We start from the raw sequence: 17939 nt of genomic DNA, 5'->3' as shown, positions 1-17939 counted from the left end.
CTCTATATTCCTGGAGTATCCAGTCAGTCAGGCTCTATATTCCTGGAGTATCCAGTCAGTCAGGCTCTATATTCCTGGAGTATCCAGTCAGTCAGGCTCTATATTCCTGGAGTATCCAGTCAGTCAGGCTCTATATTCCTGGAGTATCCAGTCAGCCAGGCTCTATATTCCTGGAGTATCCAGTCAGTCAGGCTCTATATTCCTGGAGTATCCAGTCAATCAGGCTCTATATTCCTAGAGTATCCAGTCAGTCAGGCTCTATATTCCTGGAGTATCCAGTCAGTCAGGCTCTATATTCCTGGAGTATCCAGTCAGTCAGGCTCTATATTCCTGGAGTATCCAGTCAGTCAGGCTCTATATTCCTGGAGTATCCAGTCAGTCAGGCTCTATATTCCTGGAGTATCCAGTCAGTCAGGCTCTATATTCCTGGAGTATCCAGTCAATCAGGCTCTATATTCCTGGAGTATCCAGTCAGTCAGGCTCTATATTCCTGGAGTATCCAGTCAGTCAGGCTCTATATTCCTGGAGTATCCAGTCAATCAGGCTCTATATTCCTGGAGTATCCAGTCAATCAGGCTCTATATTCCTGGAGTATCCAGTCAGGCTCTATATTCCTGGAGTATCCAGACAGTCAGGCTCTATATTCCTGGAGTATCCAGACAGTCAGGCTCTATATTCCTGGAGTATCCAGTCAGTCAGGCTCTATATTCCTGGAGTATCCAGTCAATCAGGCTCTATATTCCTGGAGTATCCTGTCAATCAGGCTCTATATTCCTGGAGTATCCAGTCAATCAGGCTCTATATTCCTGGAGTATCCAGTCAATCAGGCTCTATATTCCTGGAGTATCCAGTCAGTCAGGCTCTATATTCCTGGAGTATCCAGTCAGTCAGGCTCTATATTCCTGGAGTATCCAGTCAGTCAGGCTCTATATTCCTGGAGTATCCAGTCAGTCAGGCTCTATATTCCTGGAGTATCCAGTCAGTCAGGCTCTATATTCCTGGAGTATCCAGTCAGTCAGGCTCTATATTCCTGGAGTATCCAGTCATTCAGGCTCTATATTCCTGGAGTATCCAGTCAGTCAGGCTCCATGAGTCTGATTTGTTTTCCTTGCTCCATATCATCCATCTGGAAGGGTGGCATATGTGTGTGTGTGTGTGTGTGTGTGTGTGTGTGTGTGTGTGTGTGTGTGTGTGTGTGTGTGTGTGTGTGTGTGTGTGTGTGTGTGTGTGTGTGTGTGTGTGTGTGTGTGTGTGTGTGTGCCTCTTCTAGCCTTCAGGGTCAAAGGTGAATTAGTGTGGTCAACTGTGTAGAGGTAGAGTTATGCATATTGCTGGCTGGTAAGAAAATCTAAGTTGGAGAAAGTTGATTTAGGACACAGAATATTTATCCAGGTAGAATCTGTTTATAGGCACGGATCTAGGTTCAGCCAATCACTCAATCACTTAATCCGAACCATAAGTTAGTTAAGACAGAGGTTTTTTGCCAATGGAAACCTCTTTCTACTTACCAAGAGTCCAGATTAACTAAACCGTTTCTATGCCTCCGTGTGCCATTTGAACAAAGTTGAATGTAGTTTCTGGGGCATAGCTAACTAGCCATTCATAAAAGTCTACAGGAAAAGCTAACATGCTACGACTTTGGGTCAGTCGAGTGTAGGTCTCATATACCACAGGGTTACCACTCCTAACACAGAGCATGAGTGTAACCTTTGACCCCTCACCACTAGGCTACCTACCTCCTCTACACTCTAACCACTAGGCTACCTGCCTCCTCTATACTCTAACCACTAGGCTACCTGCCTCCTCAACACTCTAACCACTAGGCTACCCTGCCACCTCTACACTCTAACCACTAGGCTACCTGCCTCCTCTACACTCTAACCACTAGGCTACCTGCCTCCTCTACACTCTAACCACTAGGCTACCCTGCCACCTCTACACTCTAACCACTAGGCTACCTGCCTCCTCTACACTCTAACCACTAGGCTACCCTGCCACCTCTACACTCTAACCACTAGGCTACCTGCCTCCTCTACACTCTAACCACTAGGCTACCTGCCTCCTCTACACTCTAACCACTAGGCTACCTGCCTCCTCTACACTCTAACCACTAGCGTAGCCTAAAAAAAAAAAAAAACTTGAGTGAGTAGGCGTTCTAAAACCCTTTGACCGGTAGTGAATGCACAAACTGTTTGAATGGGAAGCATGTGACAAGTTTAATAAGGCACTGCTCTGGACACTTAACCATCTCTGCTTAGTTTCAGGTATGGCATACTGGGCAATCATTCGCCCAGTTGACTGTGAGCTTTTTAATTATACCTTGTTTATGGAGAGAGACGTAGGGAAATGGGGGGGGGGTCTAAACCCTGCGCGACGCTGCCCTCTATGACTGCTGTGACTTGCTTTATGAGAAACAGATCTACTCACTACTGATGGAACATTATATTGAGACACAATGGCTGGAAAACTCGGAATTCTACATCCAACTCAAAATTCCAACTCTGAATTTTAGCCTCTTTCTAGAACTCTGACTTTCCGACCTGAAGATCACTGACGTCATGATTTGACCTTGTATTTTTCAGAGTTCCCAATGTCTACAGACAGACAGCTGTGACATCATATCACAAAGGTTCAGCCGAGTCTGTCAATCGGACAGCAGTGACGTGACAGATGATCAGGCATTGGCTGTGTTCAACAGCATCAAATCCATGATGCATTGTGGGCAAATGGTGACTGACTGATCTACAAATAATAATGAGTAGTTATGTATGATGCAAGGTGATTTGTGAGTCAGTTGTCAGTCGCTTGCACTCTCAGCTGCAATGTCGAACAAGCCCAATGTCTTTCAGTGACATCACAAAGGGCGAGTTTGAGCGGATCACCTTTGTCTGCAGTTGACTGCAAGTCTCTGCATTTGCCCCAATAACAAGTTCAGCCTGCAGCCATCACCTGCATAGTGGGAAGCTCTATCATCAACCAATCATTGTTTGTTTAGTTTGACCCACGTGAACGTGACCAAAGACATGCCTGAAACAGGAACCGACTTTGCCATGATTCATGTTTACAGTGGACATATACAAATGATATATACATATACAGTTGAAGTCAGAAGTTTACATTCACATTAGCCAAATACATTACTCAGTTTTTCACAATTCCTGACATTTAATCCTAGTAAAAATGCCCTGTTTTAGGTCAGTTCGGCTCATCGCTATATTTTCAGATTGTGAAATGTCAGAATAATAGTAGAGAGAATGATTTATTTCAGCTTTTATTTCTTTCGTCACATTCCCAGTGTCGATATAGGACTCGTTTTACTGTGGAAATAGATACTTGTCTGTCAGGCATCGCATGACATTACAAAATGTTACGTTACAGAATGTCTGTCAGTCATACATCATATATAGGTCATAGAGGGTGTGACAGAATGTGCCAAATTCAAAACAACTGGGACCTCAGGAAAAATACTCTAGAAAGAGGCCAGAGTTCCTGAGTTGGATGACCGTTGAAATAAAAAAAAATCACAGTCCTTTTTCCCCCAGAGTTCCCAGTTGTTTTGAAAGCACTGAAGTCGGAGATTTCAACGAGGCATCAGGCATCTTATGAAATCACAGAGGGTTTGAAAGAATGTCTAAGTCAGAAATCTAATGACATCACAGAGGTTTTGAAAGAATGTCTAAGTCAGAAATCTTATGACATCACAGAGGTTTTGAAAGAATGTCTAAGTCAGAAATCTTATGACATCACAGAGGTTTTGAAAGAATGTCTAAGTCAGAAATCTTATGACATCACAGAGGTTTTGAAAGAATGTCTAAGTCAGAAATCTTATGACATCACAGAGGTTTTGTAAGAATGTCTAAGTCAGAAATCTTATGACATCACAGAGGTTTTGAAAGAATGTCTAAGTCAGAAATCTTATGACATCACAGAGGTTTTGAAAGAATGTCTAAGTCAGAAATCTTATGACATCACAGAGGTTTTGAAAGAATGTCTAAGTCAGAAATCTTATGACATCACAGAGGTTTTGAAAGAATGTCTAAGTCAGAAATCTTATGACATCACAGAGGTTTTGAAAGAATGTCTAAGTCAGAAATCTTATGACATCGCAGAGGTTTTGAAAGAATGTCTAAGTCAGAAATCTTATGACATCACAGAGGTTTTGAAAGAATGTCTAAGTCAGAAATCTTATGACATCACAGAGGTTTTGAAAGAATGTCTAAGTCAGAAATCTTATGACATCACAGAGGTTCAGACAGCACTCGATCTGTGCTCCATATTCAGCTCTTCAGCAACAATGCAGCTGTTTCCAGTTGTATGTACCCTAGTTGAGTCCATGTGGTGGATTTGAGGCCCGGGGGCTCTGCAGTATTCTGTGTTGAATACATATATACAGAGGGATTGGCTCTGGGGAGACACACTTCCTGTGTAGTTCCTTTTTTTATCAGGATGGGCCCTGAGGTTGGGGCCCAGATAAGGTCACATTATTTAAGTGTGTGTGTGTGTGTGTGTGTGTGTGTGTGTGTGTGTGTGTGTGTGTGTGTGTGTGTGTGTGTGTGTGTGTGTGTGTGTGTGTGTGTGTGTGTGTGTGTGTGTGTGTGTGTGTGTTTGCGCACGTATATGTGTTCTGGGTCTCCGGAGTTTAACCACAGCACCGTAAGAGTGACAGAACCGCAGGGTTGAAAAAGACATCAAAATATCTCCTCCGCTGTCATTTACCCCCAAAAAAGTGTAAAACGTGCAAAATGTAAAAGGAAGCCCTGAAAGCTTCCAAAGTAGGTGAACTTGTATTTAAAGGGGTGTTTGCCACACGAGCATCAGGTGGTCTTTAATCCAAACAGAATCCCCCCCCCCCCAGTTGTTAATCCAATCACACACATGATCTGCGCCCTCTGGCAGGAAGCGCCCTATGAAGGTTTCCTAACCCAGCGCTTCATTAACATTACATGAGCACATAAAAAGTGTGCCCACTAGGTAATGAGACTGCAGGGGTTCTGCCCTAACCAAACCAGGGGATGACGAGAGGATTTGAGGTAGAGGGAAAGAGGAAGAATGAGAGGTGAGATGGCAGAGAGCTGTTACTGTAAAAATAGAGAGAGAAAGATGGCAGAGGGCTGTTACTGTAAGAAAGAAGAGAGAGGGCAGAGAGCTGTTACTGCAAGGAAGAAGAGAGAGGGCAGAGAGCTGTTACTATAAGAAAGAAGAGAGAGGGCAGAGAGCTGTTACTGTAAGAAAGAAGAGAGAGGGCAGAGAGCTGTTACTATAAGAAAGAAGAGAGAGGGCAGAGAGCTGTTACTGTAAGAAAGAAGAGAGAGGGCAGAGAGCTGTTACTGCAAGGAAGAAGAGAGAGGGCAGAGAGCTGTTACTATAAGAATGAAGAATGATTGGGGCAGAGAGCAGTTACTGTAAGAAAGAAGAGGGCAGAGAGCTGTTACTGTATAAATTAAGAAAGAGGGCAGAGAGCTGTTACTGTATAAATTAAGAAAGAGGGCAGAGAGCTGTTACTGTAAGAATGGAGAAGGGCAGAGAGCTGGTACTATAAGAATGGAGAGGGGCAGAGAGCTGGTACTATAAGAATGGAGAGGGGCAGAGAGCTGGTACTATAAGAATGGAGAGGGGCAGAGAGCTGGTACTGTAAAAATAGAGAGAGAAAGATGGCAGAGGGCTGTTACTGTAAGAAAGAAGAGAGAGGGCAGAGAGCTGTTACTATAAGAAAGAAGAGAGAGGGCAGAGAGCTGGTACTATAAGAATGGAGAGGGGCAGAGAGCTGGTACTATAAGTATGGAGAGGGGCAGAGAGCTGGTACTATAAGAATGGAGAATGATTGTGGCAGAGGAGAGGTAGTATCTCAGTGTGAGGGTAGAGGAAAAAGAAAAGCCCATTCTTTGTCTTAACTCTAGCCAATGGATTCCGTCCTACAGTTACCAGTGCACGTGGGAATGACCACAGATTTAAAGCATTGTTTTTTTTCCTTGCTTGTTTTTTTGTTGTTTTGTTTCCACAGTTCTGTGATGTTTCTCAATGTTTGTTATGTGGTGAAAAGCAGCAGACCGACAGCTCCTTGGCCCAGAGTCTGACTGTGTTCTGTCTGGTCTAAAGGGACATGTTACAGTCCCTCTGAGGGGGACATTGTCCTCCAAAACACAGCTCACATGCTCCATGTTACTGGCAACACTCACAGCTCAACTCATATCCAAACCTCTTTTTGCTTTTCAGTTTAAAAGCAAACATCAACGCCGATGTGCTGCAAATCTATAACCTCTCTAATATTTTGTAGGTGTTCTAGAGAGAAGCGTGAAGGGGGAGGCCAGTGCCCTCACTAAAGCCAAGACCCTCTACAGATCCTGCACCAATGAGAGTGAGTCTGCTGGTCTGTTTTGTTGAGGTCACTTACATTTCAATTCTGTAAGTCATTAAAGTCCAATTAGTTGTCTACCTTTAAGCTGTGAGTTAACCTGGGTCACTTTTGTGTGTTTTTTCCCTCTGAAGGTCAGATTGAGAAAAGGGGCGGAGCTCCTTTACTAGACATACTTCCTAATGTGTTTGAGTGGCCAATAGCAACAGACCACTGGGAGACTGTCTATGGTGAACTACACTATGCCCTTCGACCTCTGTGTTTCCTACACTTATTTTAGTTTGCCTCTCCTCAAACCAATCCTCTCCTCAAACCAATCCTATCCTCTCCTCAAACCAATCCTCTCCTCTCCTCAAACCAATCCTCTCCTCTCCTCAAACCAATCCTCTCCTCAAACCAATCCTCTCCTCTCCTCAAACCAATCATCTCCTCTCCTCTCCTCTCCTCAAACAAATCCTCTCCTCTCCTCTCCTCAAACCAATCCTCTCCTCAAACCAATTATCTCCTCAAACCAATTATCTCCTCAAACCAATTATCTCCTCAAACCAATTATCTCCTCAAACCAATTATCTCCTCTCCTCAAACCAATCCTCTCCTCAAACCAATCCTCTCCTCTCCTCAAACCAATCCTCTCCTCTCCTCAAACCAATCCTCTCCTCAAACCAATCCTCTCCTCTCCTCAAACTAATCATCTCCTCTCCTCTCCTCAAACCAATCCTCTCCTCTCCTCTCCTCAAACAAATCCTCTCCTCAAACCAATTATCTCCTCAAACCAATTATCTCCTCAAACCAATTATCTCCTCAAACCAATTATCTCCTCTCCTCAAACCAATCCTCTACTCAAACCAATCCTCTCCTCAAACCAATTATCTCCTCTCCTCAAACCAATCCTCTCCTCAAACCAATTATCTCCTCTCCTCAAACCAATTATCTCCTCAAACCAATCCTCTCCTCTCCTCAAACCAATAATCTCCTCTCCACAAACCTACCCGCACCTACCCGCCTGTCCAACATCACTACTCTCCGGCTCTGACTTAGAATACGTGGACAACTACAAATACTTAGGTGTCTGGTTAGACTGTAAACTCTCCTTCCAGACCCATATCAAACATCTCCAATCCAAAGTTAAAACCTCTTGATACTACCCATCCCGTATCCGGGATCGTGAATACAGCCTCAGGCTCATTAGCATAACGCAACGTTAACGATTTCTGAAAATCGCAAATGAAATGAAAATAATATGCCTGCTCTCAAGCTTAGCCTTTTCTTAACAACACTGTCATCTCAGATTTTCAAAATATACTTTTGAACCATAGCAAATCAAGCATTTGTGTAAGAGTATTGCAAGCTAGCTTAGCATTTTGCGTAGCATTTAGCACGCAACATTTTCACAAAAACCAGATAACCAAATAAATAAAATAATTTACCTTTGAAGAACTTAGGATGTTTTCAATGAGGAGACTCTCAGTTACATAGCAAATGTTCAGTTTTTCCTGAAAGAATCTTTGTGTAGGAGAAATCGCTCCGTTTTGTACATCACATTTGGCTACCGAAACGAACCGAAAATTCAGTCACCAAAACGTCAAACTTTTTCCAAATTAACTCCATAATATCGACCGAAACATGGCAAACGTTGTTTAGAATCAATCCTCAAGGTGTTTTTTCACATATCTCTTCATTGATATGCCGTTCGTGGAAGCCTGCTTTTGTCTCAGAATCCCATGGAAAAATACCAGCAGCTGAAAATGACGCACCAATTTCGACGGAGGACACCGGGCGGACACCTGGAAAATGTAGTCTCTTATGGTCAATCTTCCAATGATATGCCTACAAATACGTCACAATGCTGCAGACACCTTGGGGAAACGATAGATAGGGCAGGCTCATTCCTGTCGCATTCACAGCCATATAAGGAGACAATGGAAAACAGAGCCTCAAAAATCCTGCTCATTTCCTGGTTGCAGTTTCATCTTGGTTTTGCCTGTAGCTCCTGTTCTGGGGCACTCAAGTCAATATCTTTGCAGTTCTGGAAACTTCAGAGTGTTTTCTTTCCAAAGCTATCAATTATATGCATAGTTGAGCATCTTTTTGTGACAGAATATCTTGTTTAAAACGGGAACGTTTTTCATCCAAAAATGAAATAGCGCCCCCAGAGTTTCAAGAGGTTAAATCTAGAATTGGCTTCCTATTTCGCAACAAAGCATCCTTCACTCATGCTGCCAAACATACCCTTGTAAAACTGACCATCCTACCAATCCTCGACTTTGGCGAAGTCATTTACAAAATAGCCTCCAACACCCTACTCAACAAATTGGATGCAGTCTATCACAGTGCAATCGGTTTTGTCACCAAAGCCCCATATAAGAATGTGTTCTTAACTGACTTGCCTGGTTAAATAAAAGGTAAAAAAAAATAACTTGTAAGTCGCTCTGGATAAGAGCGTCTGCTAAATGACTTAAATGTAAATGTAATATACTACCCACCATTGCGACCTGTACGCTCTTGTTGGCTGGCCCTCGCTTCATACTCGTCGCCAAACCCACTGGCTGCATGTCATCTACAAGACCCTGCTAGGTAAAGTCCCCCCTTATCTCAGCTTGCTGGTCACCATAGCATCTCCCACCTGTAGCACACGCTCCAGCAGGTATATCTCTCTAGTCACCCCCAAAACCAATTCTTTCTTTGGCCGCCTCTCCTTCCAGTTCTCTGCTGCCAATGACTGGAACGAACTACAAAAATCTCTGAAACTGGAAACACTTATCTCCCTCACTAGCTTTAATTAAGCACCAACTGTCAGAGCAGCTCACAGATTACTGCACCTGTACATAGCCCACCTATAATTTAGCCCAAACAACTACCTCTTTCCCTACTGTATTTAATTAATTTATTTTGCTCCTTTGCACCCCATTATTTGTATTTCTACTTTGCACATTTATTCCATTGCAAATCTACCATTCCAGTGTTTTACTTGCTATATTGTATTTACTTTGCCACCATGGCCTTTTTTGCCTTTACCTCCCTTATCTCACCTCATTTGCTCACATCGTATATAGACTTTTTTATACTGTATTATTGACTGTATGTTTGTTTTACTCCATGTGTAACTGTGTCGTTGTATGTGTCGAACTGCTTTGATTTATCCTGGCCAGGTCACAATTGTAAATGAGTACTTGTTCTCAACTTGCCTACCTGGTTTTATAAAGGTGAAAAAAAAAACATTCCTCTCCTCAAACCAATTATCTCCTCTCCTCAAACTAATTATCTCTTCTCTTCTCTTCTCTTCTCTTCTCTTCTCTTCTCTTCTCTTCTCTTCTCTTCTCTTCTCTTCTCTTCTCTTCTCTTCTCTTCTCTTCTCTTCTCTTCTCTTCTCCTCATACCAATCCTCTCCTCTCTCCTACTTAGGGAACACATGGAAGTTGGAGGATGCCATTGCCAGACTAAATGAGAAATATGGAACTCAAGTCTTGGTTAATTTTTTTATCGGCACTGATGACAAAGACTCCAATTCACACATCATTCACGTATGTGGCGTCACATGACTGTCACATGCACAGACACGTGAACACACCTACACCCCATCACATGACTGTCACATGCACAGACACTTGAACACACCTACACCCCATCACATGACTGTCACATGCACAGACACTTGAACACACCTACACCCCATCACATGACTGTCACATGCACAGACACTTGAACACACCTACACCCCATCACATGACTGTCACATGCACAGACACTTGAACACACCTACACCCCATCATATGACTGTCACATGCACAGACACTATAGAAGGTCTACAGGCCTTTTTTTCTTTTCACATTTGTTGTGTTACAAAGTGGGATTGGAATATACACCAACAGTCAAAAGTTTGGACACATCTACTCATTCCAGGGTTTTCCTTTATTTGTTCTATTTCCTACATTATAGAATAATGGTGAAGACATCAAAACTATGAAATAACACATATGGAATCACGTAGTAACCAAAAAGGTGTTAAACAAATCAAAATATATTTTAGATTGTAGGTTCTTCAAAGTAGACACACTTTGCCTTGATGACAGCTTTGTACACTTTTTTTTTTGCCAAAATGCAAAGTCTTATTTTTGGTGCAAATCCAACACATCACTGAGTAACTACCTCCCTATTTGCAAGCCTGATGGTTGACTGCATCATGGTATGGGTATGCTTGACATCGGCAAAGACCAAAGTTTTTCAGGATGAAAAGAAACTGGTTGGAGCTAAGAACAGACAAAATCCTAGCTTCAGTCGGCTTTAAACAGATCACAACAGATCACAAAACAACAACAACAAAAACAGTTCAATCCATTTTAACCCCACTTTGTAACACAATAAAATGTTAAGAAATCCAAAGGTGGTATACACATTGTACACACCATCGCATGATAGACACATAAACACACCTGTACCCCATTATATGATAGACACATAAACACACCTGTACCCCATTATATGATAGACACATAAACACACCTGTACTCCATTATATGATAGACACATAAACACACCTGTACACCATCACATGATAGACACATAAACACACCTGTACACCATCACATGATAGACACATAAACACACCTGTACACCATCACATGATAGACACATAAACACACCTGTACACCATCACATGATAGACACATAAACACACCTGTACACCATCACATGATAGACACATAAACACACCTGTACACCATCACATGATAGACACATAAACACACCTGTACACCATCACATGATAGACACATAAACACACCTGTACACCATCACATGATAGACACATAAACACACCTGTACACCATCACATGATAGACACATAAACACACCTGTACACCATCACATGATAGACACATAAACACACCTGTACACCATCACATGATAGACACATAAACACACCTGTACACCATCACATGATAGACACATAAACACACCTGTACACCATCACATGATAGACACATAAACACACCTGTACACCATTATATGATAGACACATAAACACACCTGTACACCATCACATGATAGACACATAAACACACCTGTACCCCATTATATGATAGACACATAAACACACCTGTACCCCATCACTTGTAACCCTTAACCCTCTCTCATAGTTAGGGATTTAGTGTACTTATTTGCTCAGTAAACTACCCTAAATCTAACCTAGGCAGTGTTAAGTATTCACACACTAATCTCTCTTAACTTGATGTTTCCAGTGAGTGCTTTGTCTTTCACTTGCTGTTGAATGAATGGCTGCTTTTGTCCTGATTCTCTCTCCTCTGCCAGTTTGACCAGCAAACCAGCCTTGGTCTCTTATCCAGAGAGCATTATACCTGCACTGGGCCCTACGCAGAGGTAAGACTGTACCTGCTACACACATATTAACAATATCCAGTTCTCTGGGTCTGTGGAGGAAATTAGTTCCCTGGGTCTGTGGAGGAAATTAGTTCTCCGGGTCATTGGAGGAAATTAGTTCTCCGGGTCATTGGAGGAAATTAGTTCTCCGGGTCATTGGAGGAAATTAGTTCTCCGGGTCTGTGGAGGAAATTAGTTCTCCGGGTCTGTGGAGGAAATTAGTTCCCTGGGTCTGTGGAGGAAATTAGTTCCCTGGGTCTGTGGAGGAAATTAGTTCCCTGGGTCTGTGGAGGAAATTAGATCCCTGGGTCTATGGAGGAAATTAGTTCCCTGGGTCATTGGAGGAAATTAGTTCCCTGGGTCTGTGGAAGAAATTAGTTCCCTGGGTCTGTGGAGGAAATTAGTTCCTTGGGTCTGTGGAGGAAATTAGTTCTCTGGGTCTGTGGAGGAAATTAGTTCTCTGGGTCTGTGGAGGAAATTAGTTATCTGGGTCTGTGGAGGAAATTAGTTCCCTGGGTCATTGGAGGAAATTAGTTCTCTGGGTTATTGGAGGAAATTAGTTCTCTGGGTCATTGGAGGAAATTAGTTCCCTGGGTCTGTGGAGGAAATTAGTTCTTTGGGTCTGTGGAGGAAATTAGTTCTCTGGGTCATTGGAGGAAATTAGTTCTCTGGCCGGGTATGGTGGGGATCTGGGTTATACATTTACATTTACATTTAAGTCATTTAGCAGACGCTCTTATCCAGAGCGACTTACAAATTGGTGAATTCACCTTCTGACATCCAGTGGAACAGCCACTTTACAATAGTGCATCTAAATCATTTAAGGGGGGGTGAGAAGGATTACTTTATCCTATCCTAGGTATTCCTTGAAGAGGTGGGGTTTCAGGTGTCTCCGGAAGGTGGTGATTGACTCCGCTGTCCTGGCGTCGTGAGGGAGTTTGTTCCACCATTGGGGGGCCAGAGCAGCGAACAGTTTTGACTGGGCTGAGCGGGAACTGTACTTCCTCAGTGGTAGGGAGGCAAGCAGGCCAGAGGTGGATGAACGCAGTGCCCTTGTTTGGGTGTAGGGCCTGATCAGAGCCTGGAGGTACTGCGGTGCTGTTCCCCTCACAGCTCCGTAGGCAAGCACCATGGTCTTGTAGCGGATGCGAGCTTCAACTGGAAGCCAGTGGAGAGAGCGGAGGAGCGGGGTGACGTGAGAGAACTTGGGAAGGTTGAACACCAGACGGGCTGCGGCATTCTGGATGAGTTGTAGGGTTTAATGGCACAGGCAGGGAGCCCAGCCAACAGCGAGTTGCAGTAATCCAGACGGGAGATGACAAGTGCCTGGATTAGGACCTGCGCCGCTTCCTGTGTGAGGCAGGGTCGTACTCTGCGGATGTTGTAGAGCATGAACCTACAGGAACGGGCCACCGCCTTGATGTTAGTTGAGAACGACAGGGTGTTGTCCAGGATCACGCCAAGGTTCTTAGCGCTCTGGGAGGAGGACACAATGGAGTTGTCAACCGTGATGGCGAGATCATGGAACGGGCAGTCCTTCCCCGGGAGGAAGAGCAGCTCCGTCTTGCCGAGGTTCAGCTTGAGGTGGTGATCCGTCATCCACACTGATATGTCTGCCAGACATGCAGAGATGCGATTCGCCACCTGGTCATCAGAAGGGGGAAAGGAGAAGATTAATTGTGTGTCGTCTGCATAGCAATGATAGGAGAGACCATGTGAGGTTATGACAGAGCCAAGTGACTTGGTGTATAGCGAGAATAGGAGAGGGCCTAGAACAGAGCCCTGGGGGACACCAGTGGTGAGAGCGCGTGGCGAGGAGACAGATTCTCGCCACGCCACCTGGTAGGAGCAATCTGTCAAGTAGGACGCAATCCAAGCGTGGGCCGCGCCGGAGATGCCCAACTCAGAGAGGGTGGAGAGGAGGATCTGATGGTTCACAGTATCGAAGGCAGCCGATAGGTCTAGAAGGATGAGAGCAGAGGAGAGAGAGTTAGCTTTAGCAGTGCGGAGCGCCTCCGTGATACAGAGAAGAGCAGTCTCAGTTGAATGACTAGTCTTGAAACCTGACTGATTTGGATCAAGAAGGTCATTCTGAGAGAGATAGCGGGAGAGCTGGCCAAGGACGGCACGTTCAAGAGTTTTGGAGAGAAAAGAAAGAAGGGATACTGGTCTGTAGTTGTTGACATCGGAGGGATCGAGTGTAGGTTTTTTCAGAAGGGGTGCAACTCTCGCTCTCTTGAAGATGGAAGGGACGTAGCCAGCGGTCAGGAATGAGTTGATGAGCGAGGTGAGGTAAGGGAGAAGGTCTCCGGAAATGGTCTGGAGAAGAGAGGAGGGGATAGGGTCAAGCGGGCAGGTTGTTGGGCGGCCGGCCGTCACAAGAAGCGAGATTTCATCTGGAGAGAGAGGGGAGAAAGAGGTCAGAGCACAGGGTAGGGCAGTGTGAGCAGAACCAGCGGTGTCGTTTGACTTAGCAAACGAGGATCGGATGTCGTCGACCTTCTTTTCAAAATGGTTGACAAAGTCATCTGCAGAGAGGGAGGGGGGGGAGGGGGAGGAGGATTCAGGAGGGAGGAGAAGGTGGCAAAGAGCTTCCTAGGGTTAGAGGCAGATGCTTGGAATTTAGAGTGGAAGAAAGTGGCTTTAGCAGCAGAGACAGAGGAGGAAAATGTAGAGAGGAGGGAGTGAAAGGATGCCAGGTCCGCAGGGAGGCGAGTTTTCCTCCATTTCCGCTCGGCTGCCCGGAGCACTGTTCTGTGAGCTCGCAATGAGTCGTCGAGCCACGGAGCGGGAGGGGAGGACCGAGCCGGCCTGGAGGATAGGGGACATAGAGAGTCAAAGGATGCAGAAAGGGAAGAGAGGAGGGTTGAGGAGGCAGAATCAGGAGATAGGTTGGAGAAGGTATGAGCAGAGGGAAGAGATGATAGGATGGAAGAGGAGAGAGTAGCGGGGGAGAGAGAGCGAAGGTTGGGACGGCGCGATACCATCCGAGTAGGGGCAGTGTGGGAAGTGTTGGATGAGAGCGAGAGGGAAAAGGATACAAGGTAGTGGTCGGAGACTTGGAGGGAGTTGCAATGAGGTTAGTGGAAGAACAGCATCTAGTAAAGATGAGGTCGAGCGTATTGCCTGCCTTGTGAGTAGGGGGGAAGGTGAGAGGGTGAGGTCAAAAGAGGAGAGGAGTGGAAAGAAGGAGGCAGAGAGGAATGAGTCAAAGGTAGACGTGGGGAGGTTAAAGTCGCCCAGGACTGTGAGAGGTGAGCCGTCCTCAGGAAAGGAGCTTATCAAGGCATCAAGCTCATTGATGAACTCTCCGAGGGAACCTGGAGGGCGATAAATGATAAGGATGTTAAGCTTGAAAGGGCTGGTAACTGTGACAGCATGGAATTCAAAGGAGGCGATAGAGAGATGGGTAAGGGGAGAAAGAGAGAATGACCACTTGGGAGAGATGAGGATCCCGGTGCCACCACCCCGCTGACCAGAAGCTCTCGGGGTGTGCGAGAACACGTGGGCGGACGAAGAGAGAGCAGTAGGAGTAGCAGTGTTATCTGTGGTGATCCATGTTTCCGTCAGTGCCAAGAAGTCGAGGACTGGAGGGAGGCATAGGCTGAGATGAACTCTGCCTTGTTGGCCGCAGATCGGCAGTTCCAGAGGCTACCGGAGACCTGGAACTCCACGTGGGTCGTGCGCGCTGGGACCACCAGATTAGGGTGGCCGTGGCCACGCGGTGTGGAGCGTTTGTATGGTCTGTGCAGAGAGGAGAGAACAGGGATAGATAGACACATAGTTGACAGGCTACAGAAGAGGCTACGCTAATGCAAAGGAGATTGGAATGACAAGTGGACTACACGTCTCGAATGTTCAGAAAGTTAAGCTTACGTAGCAAGAATCTTATTGACTAAAATGATTAAAATGATACAGTACTGATGGAGTAGGCTAGCTGGCAGTGGCTGCGTTGTTGACTTTGTAGGCTAGCTGGCAGTGGCTGCATTGTTGACACTACACTAATCAAGTCGTTCCGTCGAGTGTAATAGTTTCTACAGTGCTGCTATTCGGGGGCTAGCTGGCTAGCTAGCAGTGTTGATTACGTTACGTTACGTTAAAAGAACGACAATAGCTGGCTAGCTAACCTAGAAAATCGCTCTAGACTACACAATTGTCTTAGATACAAAGACGGCTATGTAGCTAGCTAGCTACGATCAAACAAATCAAACCGTTGTACTGTAATGAAGTGAAATTAAATTGTGATACTACTTGTGGAGCGAAGCGGAATGTTGACCGGGTAGTTGAAGTTCAATTCGGTAGACGTTGGCTAGCTGTTGGCTAGCTAGCTAGCAGTATCTCCTACGTTAAGGACGACAAATAGCTGGCTAGCTAACCTCGGTAAATTAAGATAATCACTCTAAGTCTACACACTCTAAGCTACACAATTATCTTGGATACGAAGACAGCAAAGACAACTATGTAGCTAGCTAACACTACACTAATCGAGTCGTTCAGTTGAGTGTAATAGTTTCTACAGTGCTAGTAGACGGTGGATGTTAGCTAGCTGCTGGGCAGATAGCAGTGTAGACTACGTTAGGACGACGAAATACGATAATTACGCAATTATCTTTGATACAAAGACGGCTATGTAGCTAGCTAAGAAGAAATTGCTAAGATTAGACAAATCAAACCGTTGTACTATAATGAAATGTAATGAAAATGTAATGAAAAGTTATACTACCTGCGGACCGAAGTGTAGATGCGACCGCTCGCTCCAACCCGGAACCGGAAATTCGTTCTCTGGCCGGGTTTGGTGGGGATCTGGGTTTCAAGGAAATTAGTTCTCTGGCCGGGTTTGGTGGGGATCTGGGTTTCAAGGAAATTAGTTCTCTGGCCGGGTATGTCAGAGTCTGGGTTTCAACCCCATGTTGTTCTGATCACTGGTCCATCCACCCAGAACACAAAATGACCCACTTCCGCAGTGGCTGCAAGCCCTCGGCATCAGTCTCGGATAAGATCACCATCCTCTCTAGGTAATTACGTTAGGTCCAAATCTCCAGCATGGTTTAATGAACATCCAGAAGTAGATGTGAAGAACTCTAAAGCTGATGAGATTTGAACCTGAATATTTTGCTGTAGTTTAATGATTGAACTAATCATTAGCATTGACATGCTCTAATGAGTTGGTGTTAGTGTGGTTTAACGCAGACCTCCAAATAAACCTGCTTGTCTGAGGTCTCTGTTAGGAAGAAACTATAAACCACAGTTTGACCCATTTCCACCTTAAACACCAATCTGATGTTTGGCCCACGTGTGTGTGTGTGTGTGAGATGCCATCTGGAGCAATGTGATCATTAAAATAATGAGATGACCGATTTGGTCGCAGCCCAACTCAAACCAGATGTGAGTGTTTGGGGTGGATATGATCTCGTATGGTTTCACCACTGATTTGTATTCTGAAAGGATTCTGTACTTGCCAAACATGGCGTGTGTGTGTGTGTGTGTGTGTGTGTGTGTGTGTGTGTGTGTGTGTGTGTGTGTGTGTGTGTGTGTGTGTGTGTGTGTGTGTGTGTGAGTCATTGATTAGACAGATTACATTTTCATAGTGTTCTCTTCCTGTCTCTTAATGCCAAACAGAGGATGATGAAGCCTAATATATATTTCCAGGGATGTGAATACAGTATCTCTTATTGTATTTCCAGGGATGTGAATACAGTATCTCTTATTGTATTTCCAGGGATGTGAATACAGTATCTCTCATTCTTCATCATCTGGCCAACTACTTTTGACTATTTTTTTTCTGTTGATACTACAATACATGTTTTTAATGTGTGTCTGTTTGTCTGTCTGTCTGTGTGTGTGTGTGTGTGTGTGTGTGTGTGTGTGTGTGTGTGTGTGTGTGTGTGTGTGTGTGTGTGTGTGTGTGTGTGTGTGTGTGTGTGTGTGTGTGTGTGTGTGTGTCCTCCCAGCCATGTAGAGCATATGAACAGTTCATGATAGACGTGGCCAGGTTGATCCGTACCGACCGCAGCCTAGAGGTCAACGAGACCCAAATCAGAGAGGAGGTCACCAGGGTCATTGAGCTGGAGAGGGAGATCGCCAACGTAAGTTCAACACTGCTGCTCTCGGAAAAACCTGCTTTACTTACCATCTGCTTTAGTTTTGTAACTTCAGCCCTTAACCACCTCTCTAACCACCTCTCTATCACTGTGGTTATGAAGCCAGACTT

The 17939-nt window shown here is 44.8% G+C and overlaps 1 protein-coding gene across 1 annotated transcript in view; it reads left to right on the top strand.

Moving 5' to 3' along the window:
- LOC135538629 (neprilysin-like) overlaps positions 1–17814 on the top strand; it is a gene marked incomplete at its 3' end in the record, with an annotated part of 64868 nt that extends 47054 nt beyond the window's left edge. The window contains exons 5-9 of the mRNA XM_064964501.1: positions 6275–6355; positions 6487–6582; positions 9755–9873; positions 11660–11728; positions 17680–17814. Of these exons, the coding sequence (XP_064820573.1) occupies positions 6275–6355; positions 6487–6582; positions 9755–9873; positions 11660–11728; positions 17680–17814 (500 nt within the window). The remainder of the gene's footprint in view (positions 1–6274; positions 6356–6486; positions 6583–9754; positions 9874–11659; positions 11729–17679) is intronic.
- Between the last annotated feature and the right edge of the window lie 125 nt (positions 17815–17939).

The sequence above is a fragment of the Oncorhynchus masou genome, unplaced genomic scaffold (assembly GCF_036934945.1).
Source record: "Oncorhynchus masou masou isolate Uvic2021 unplaced genomic scaffold, UVic_Omas_1.1 unplaced_scaffold_993, whole genome shotgun sequence".
NCBI classification, from domain to species: Eukaryota; Metazoa; Chordata; class Actinopteri; order Salmoniformes; family Salmonidae; genus Oncorhynchus; species Oncorhynchus masou.
This window is presented reverse-complemented; position numbering and strand designations above follow the sequence as displayed.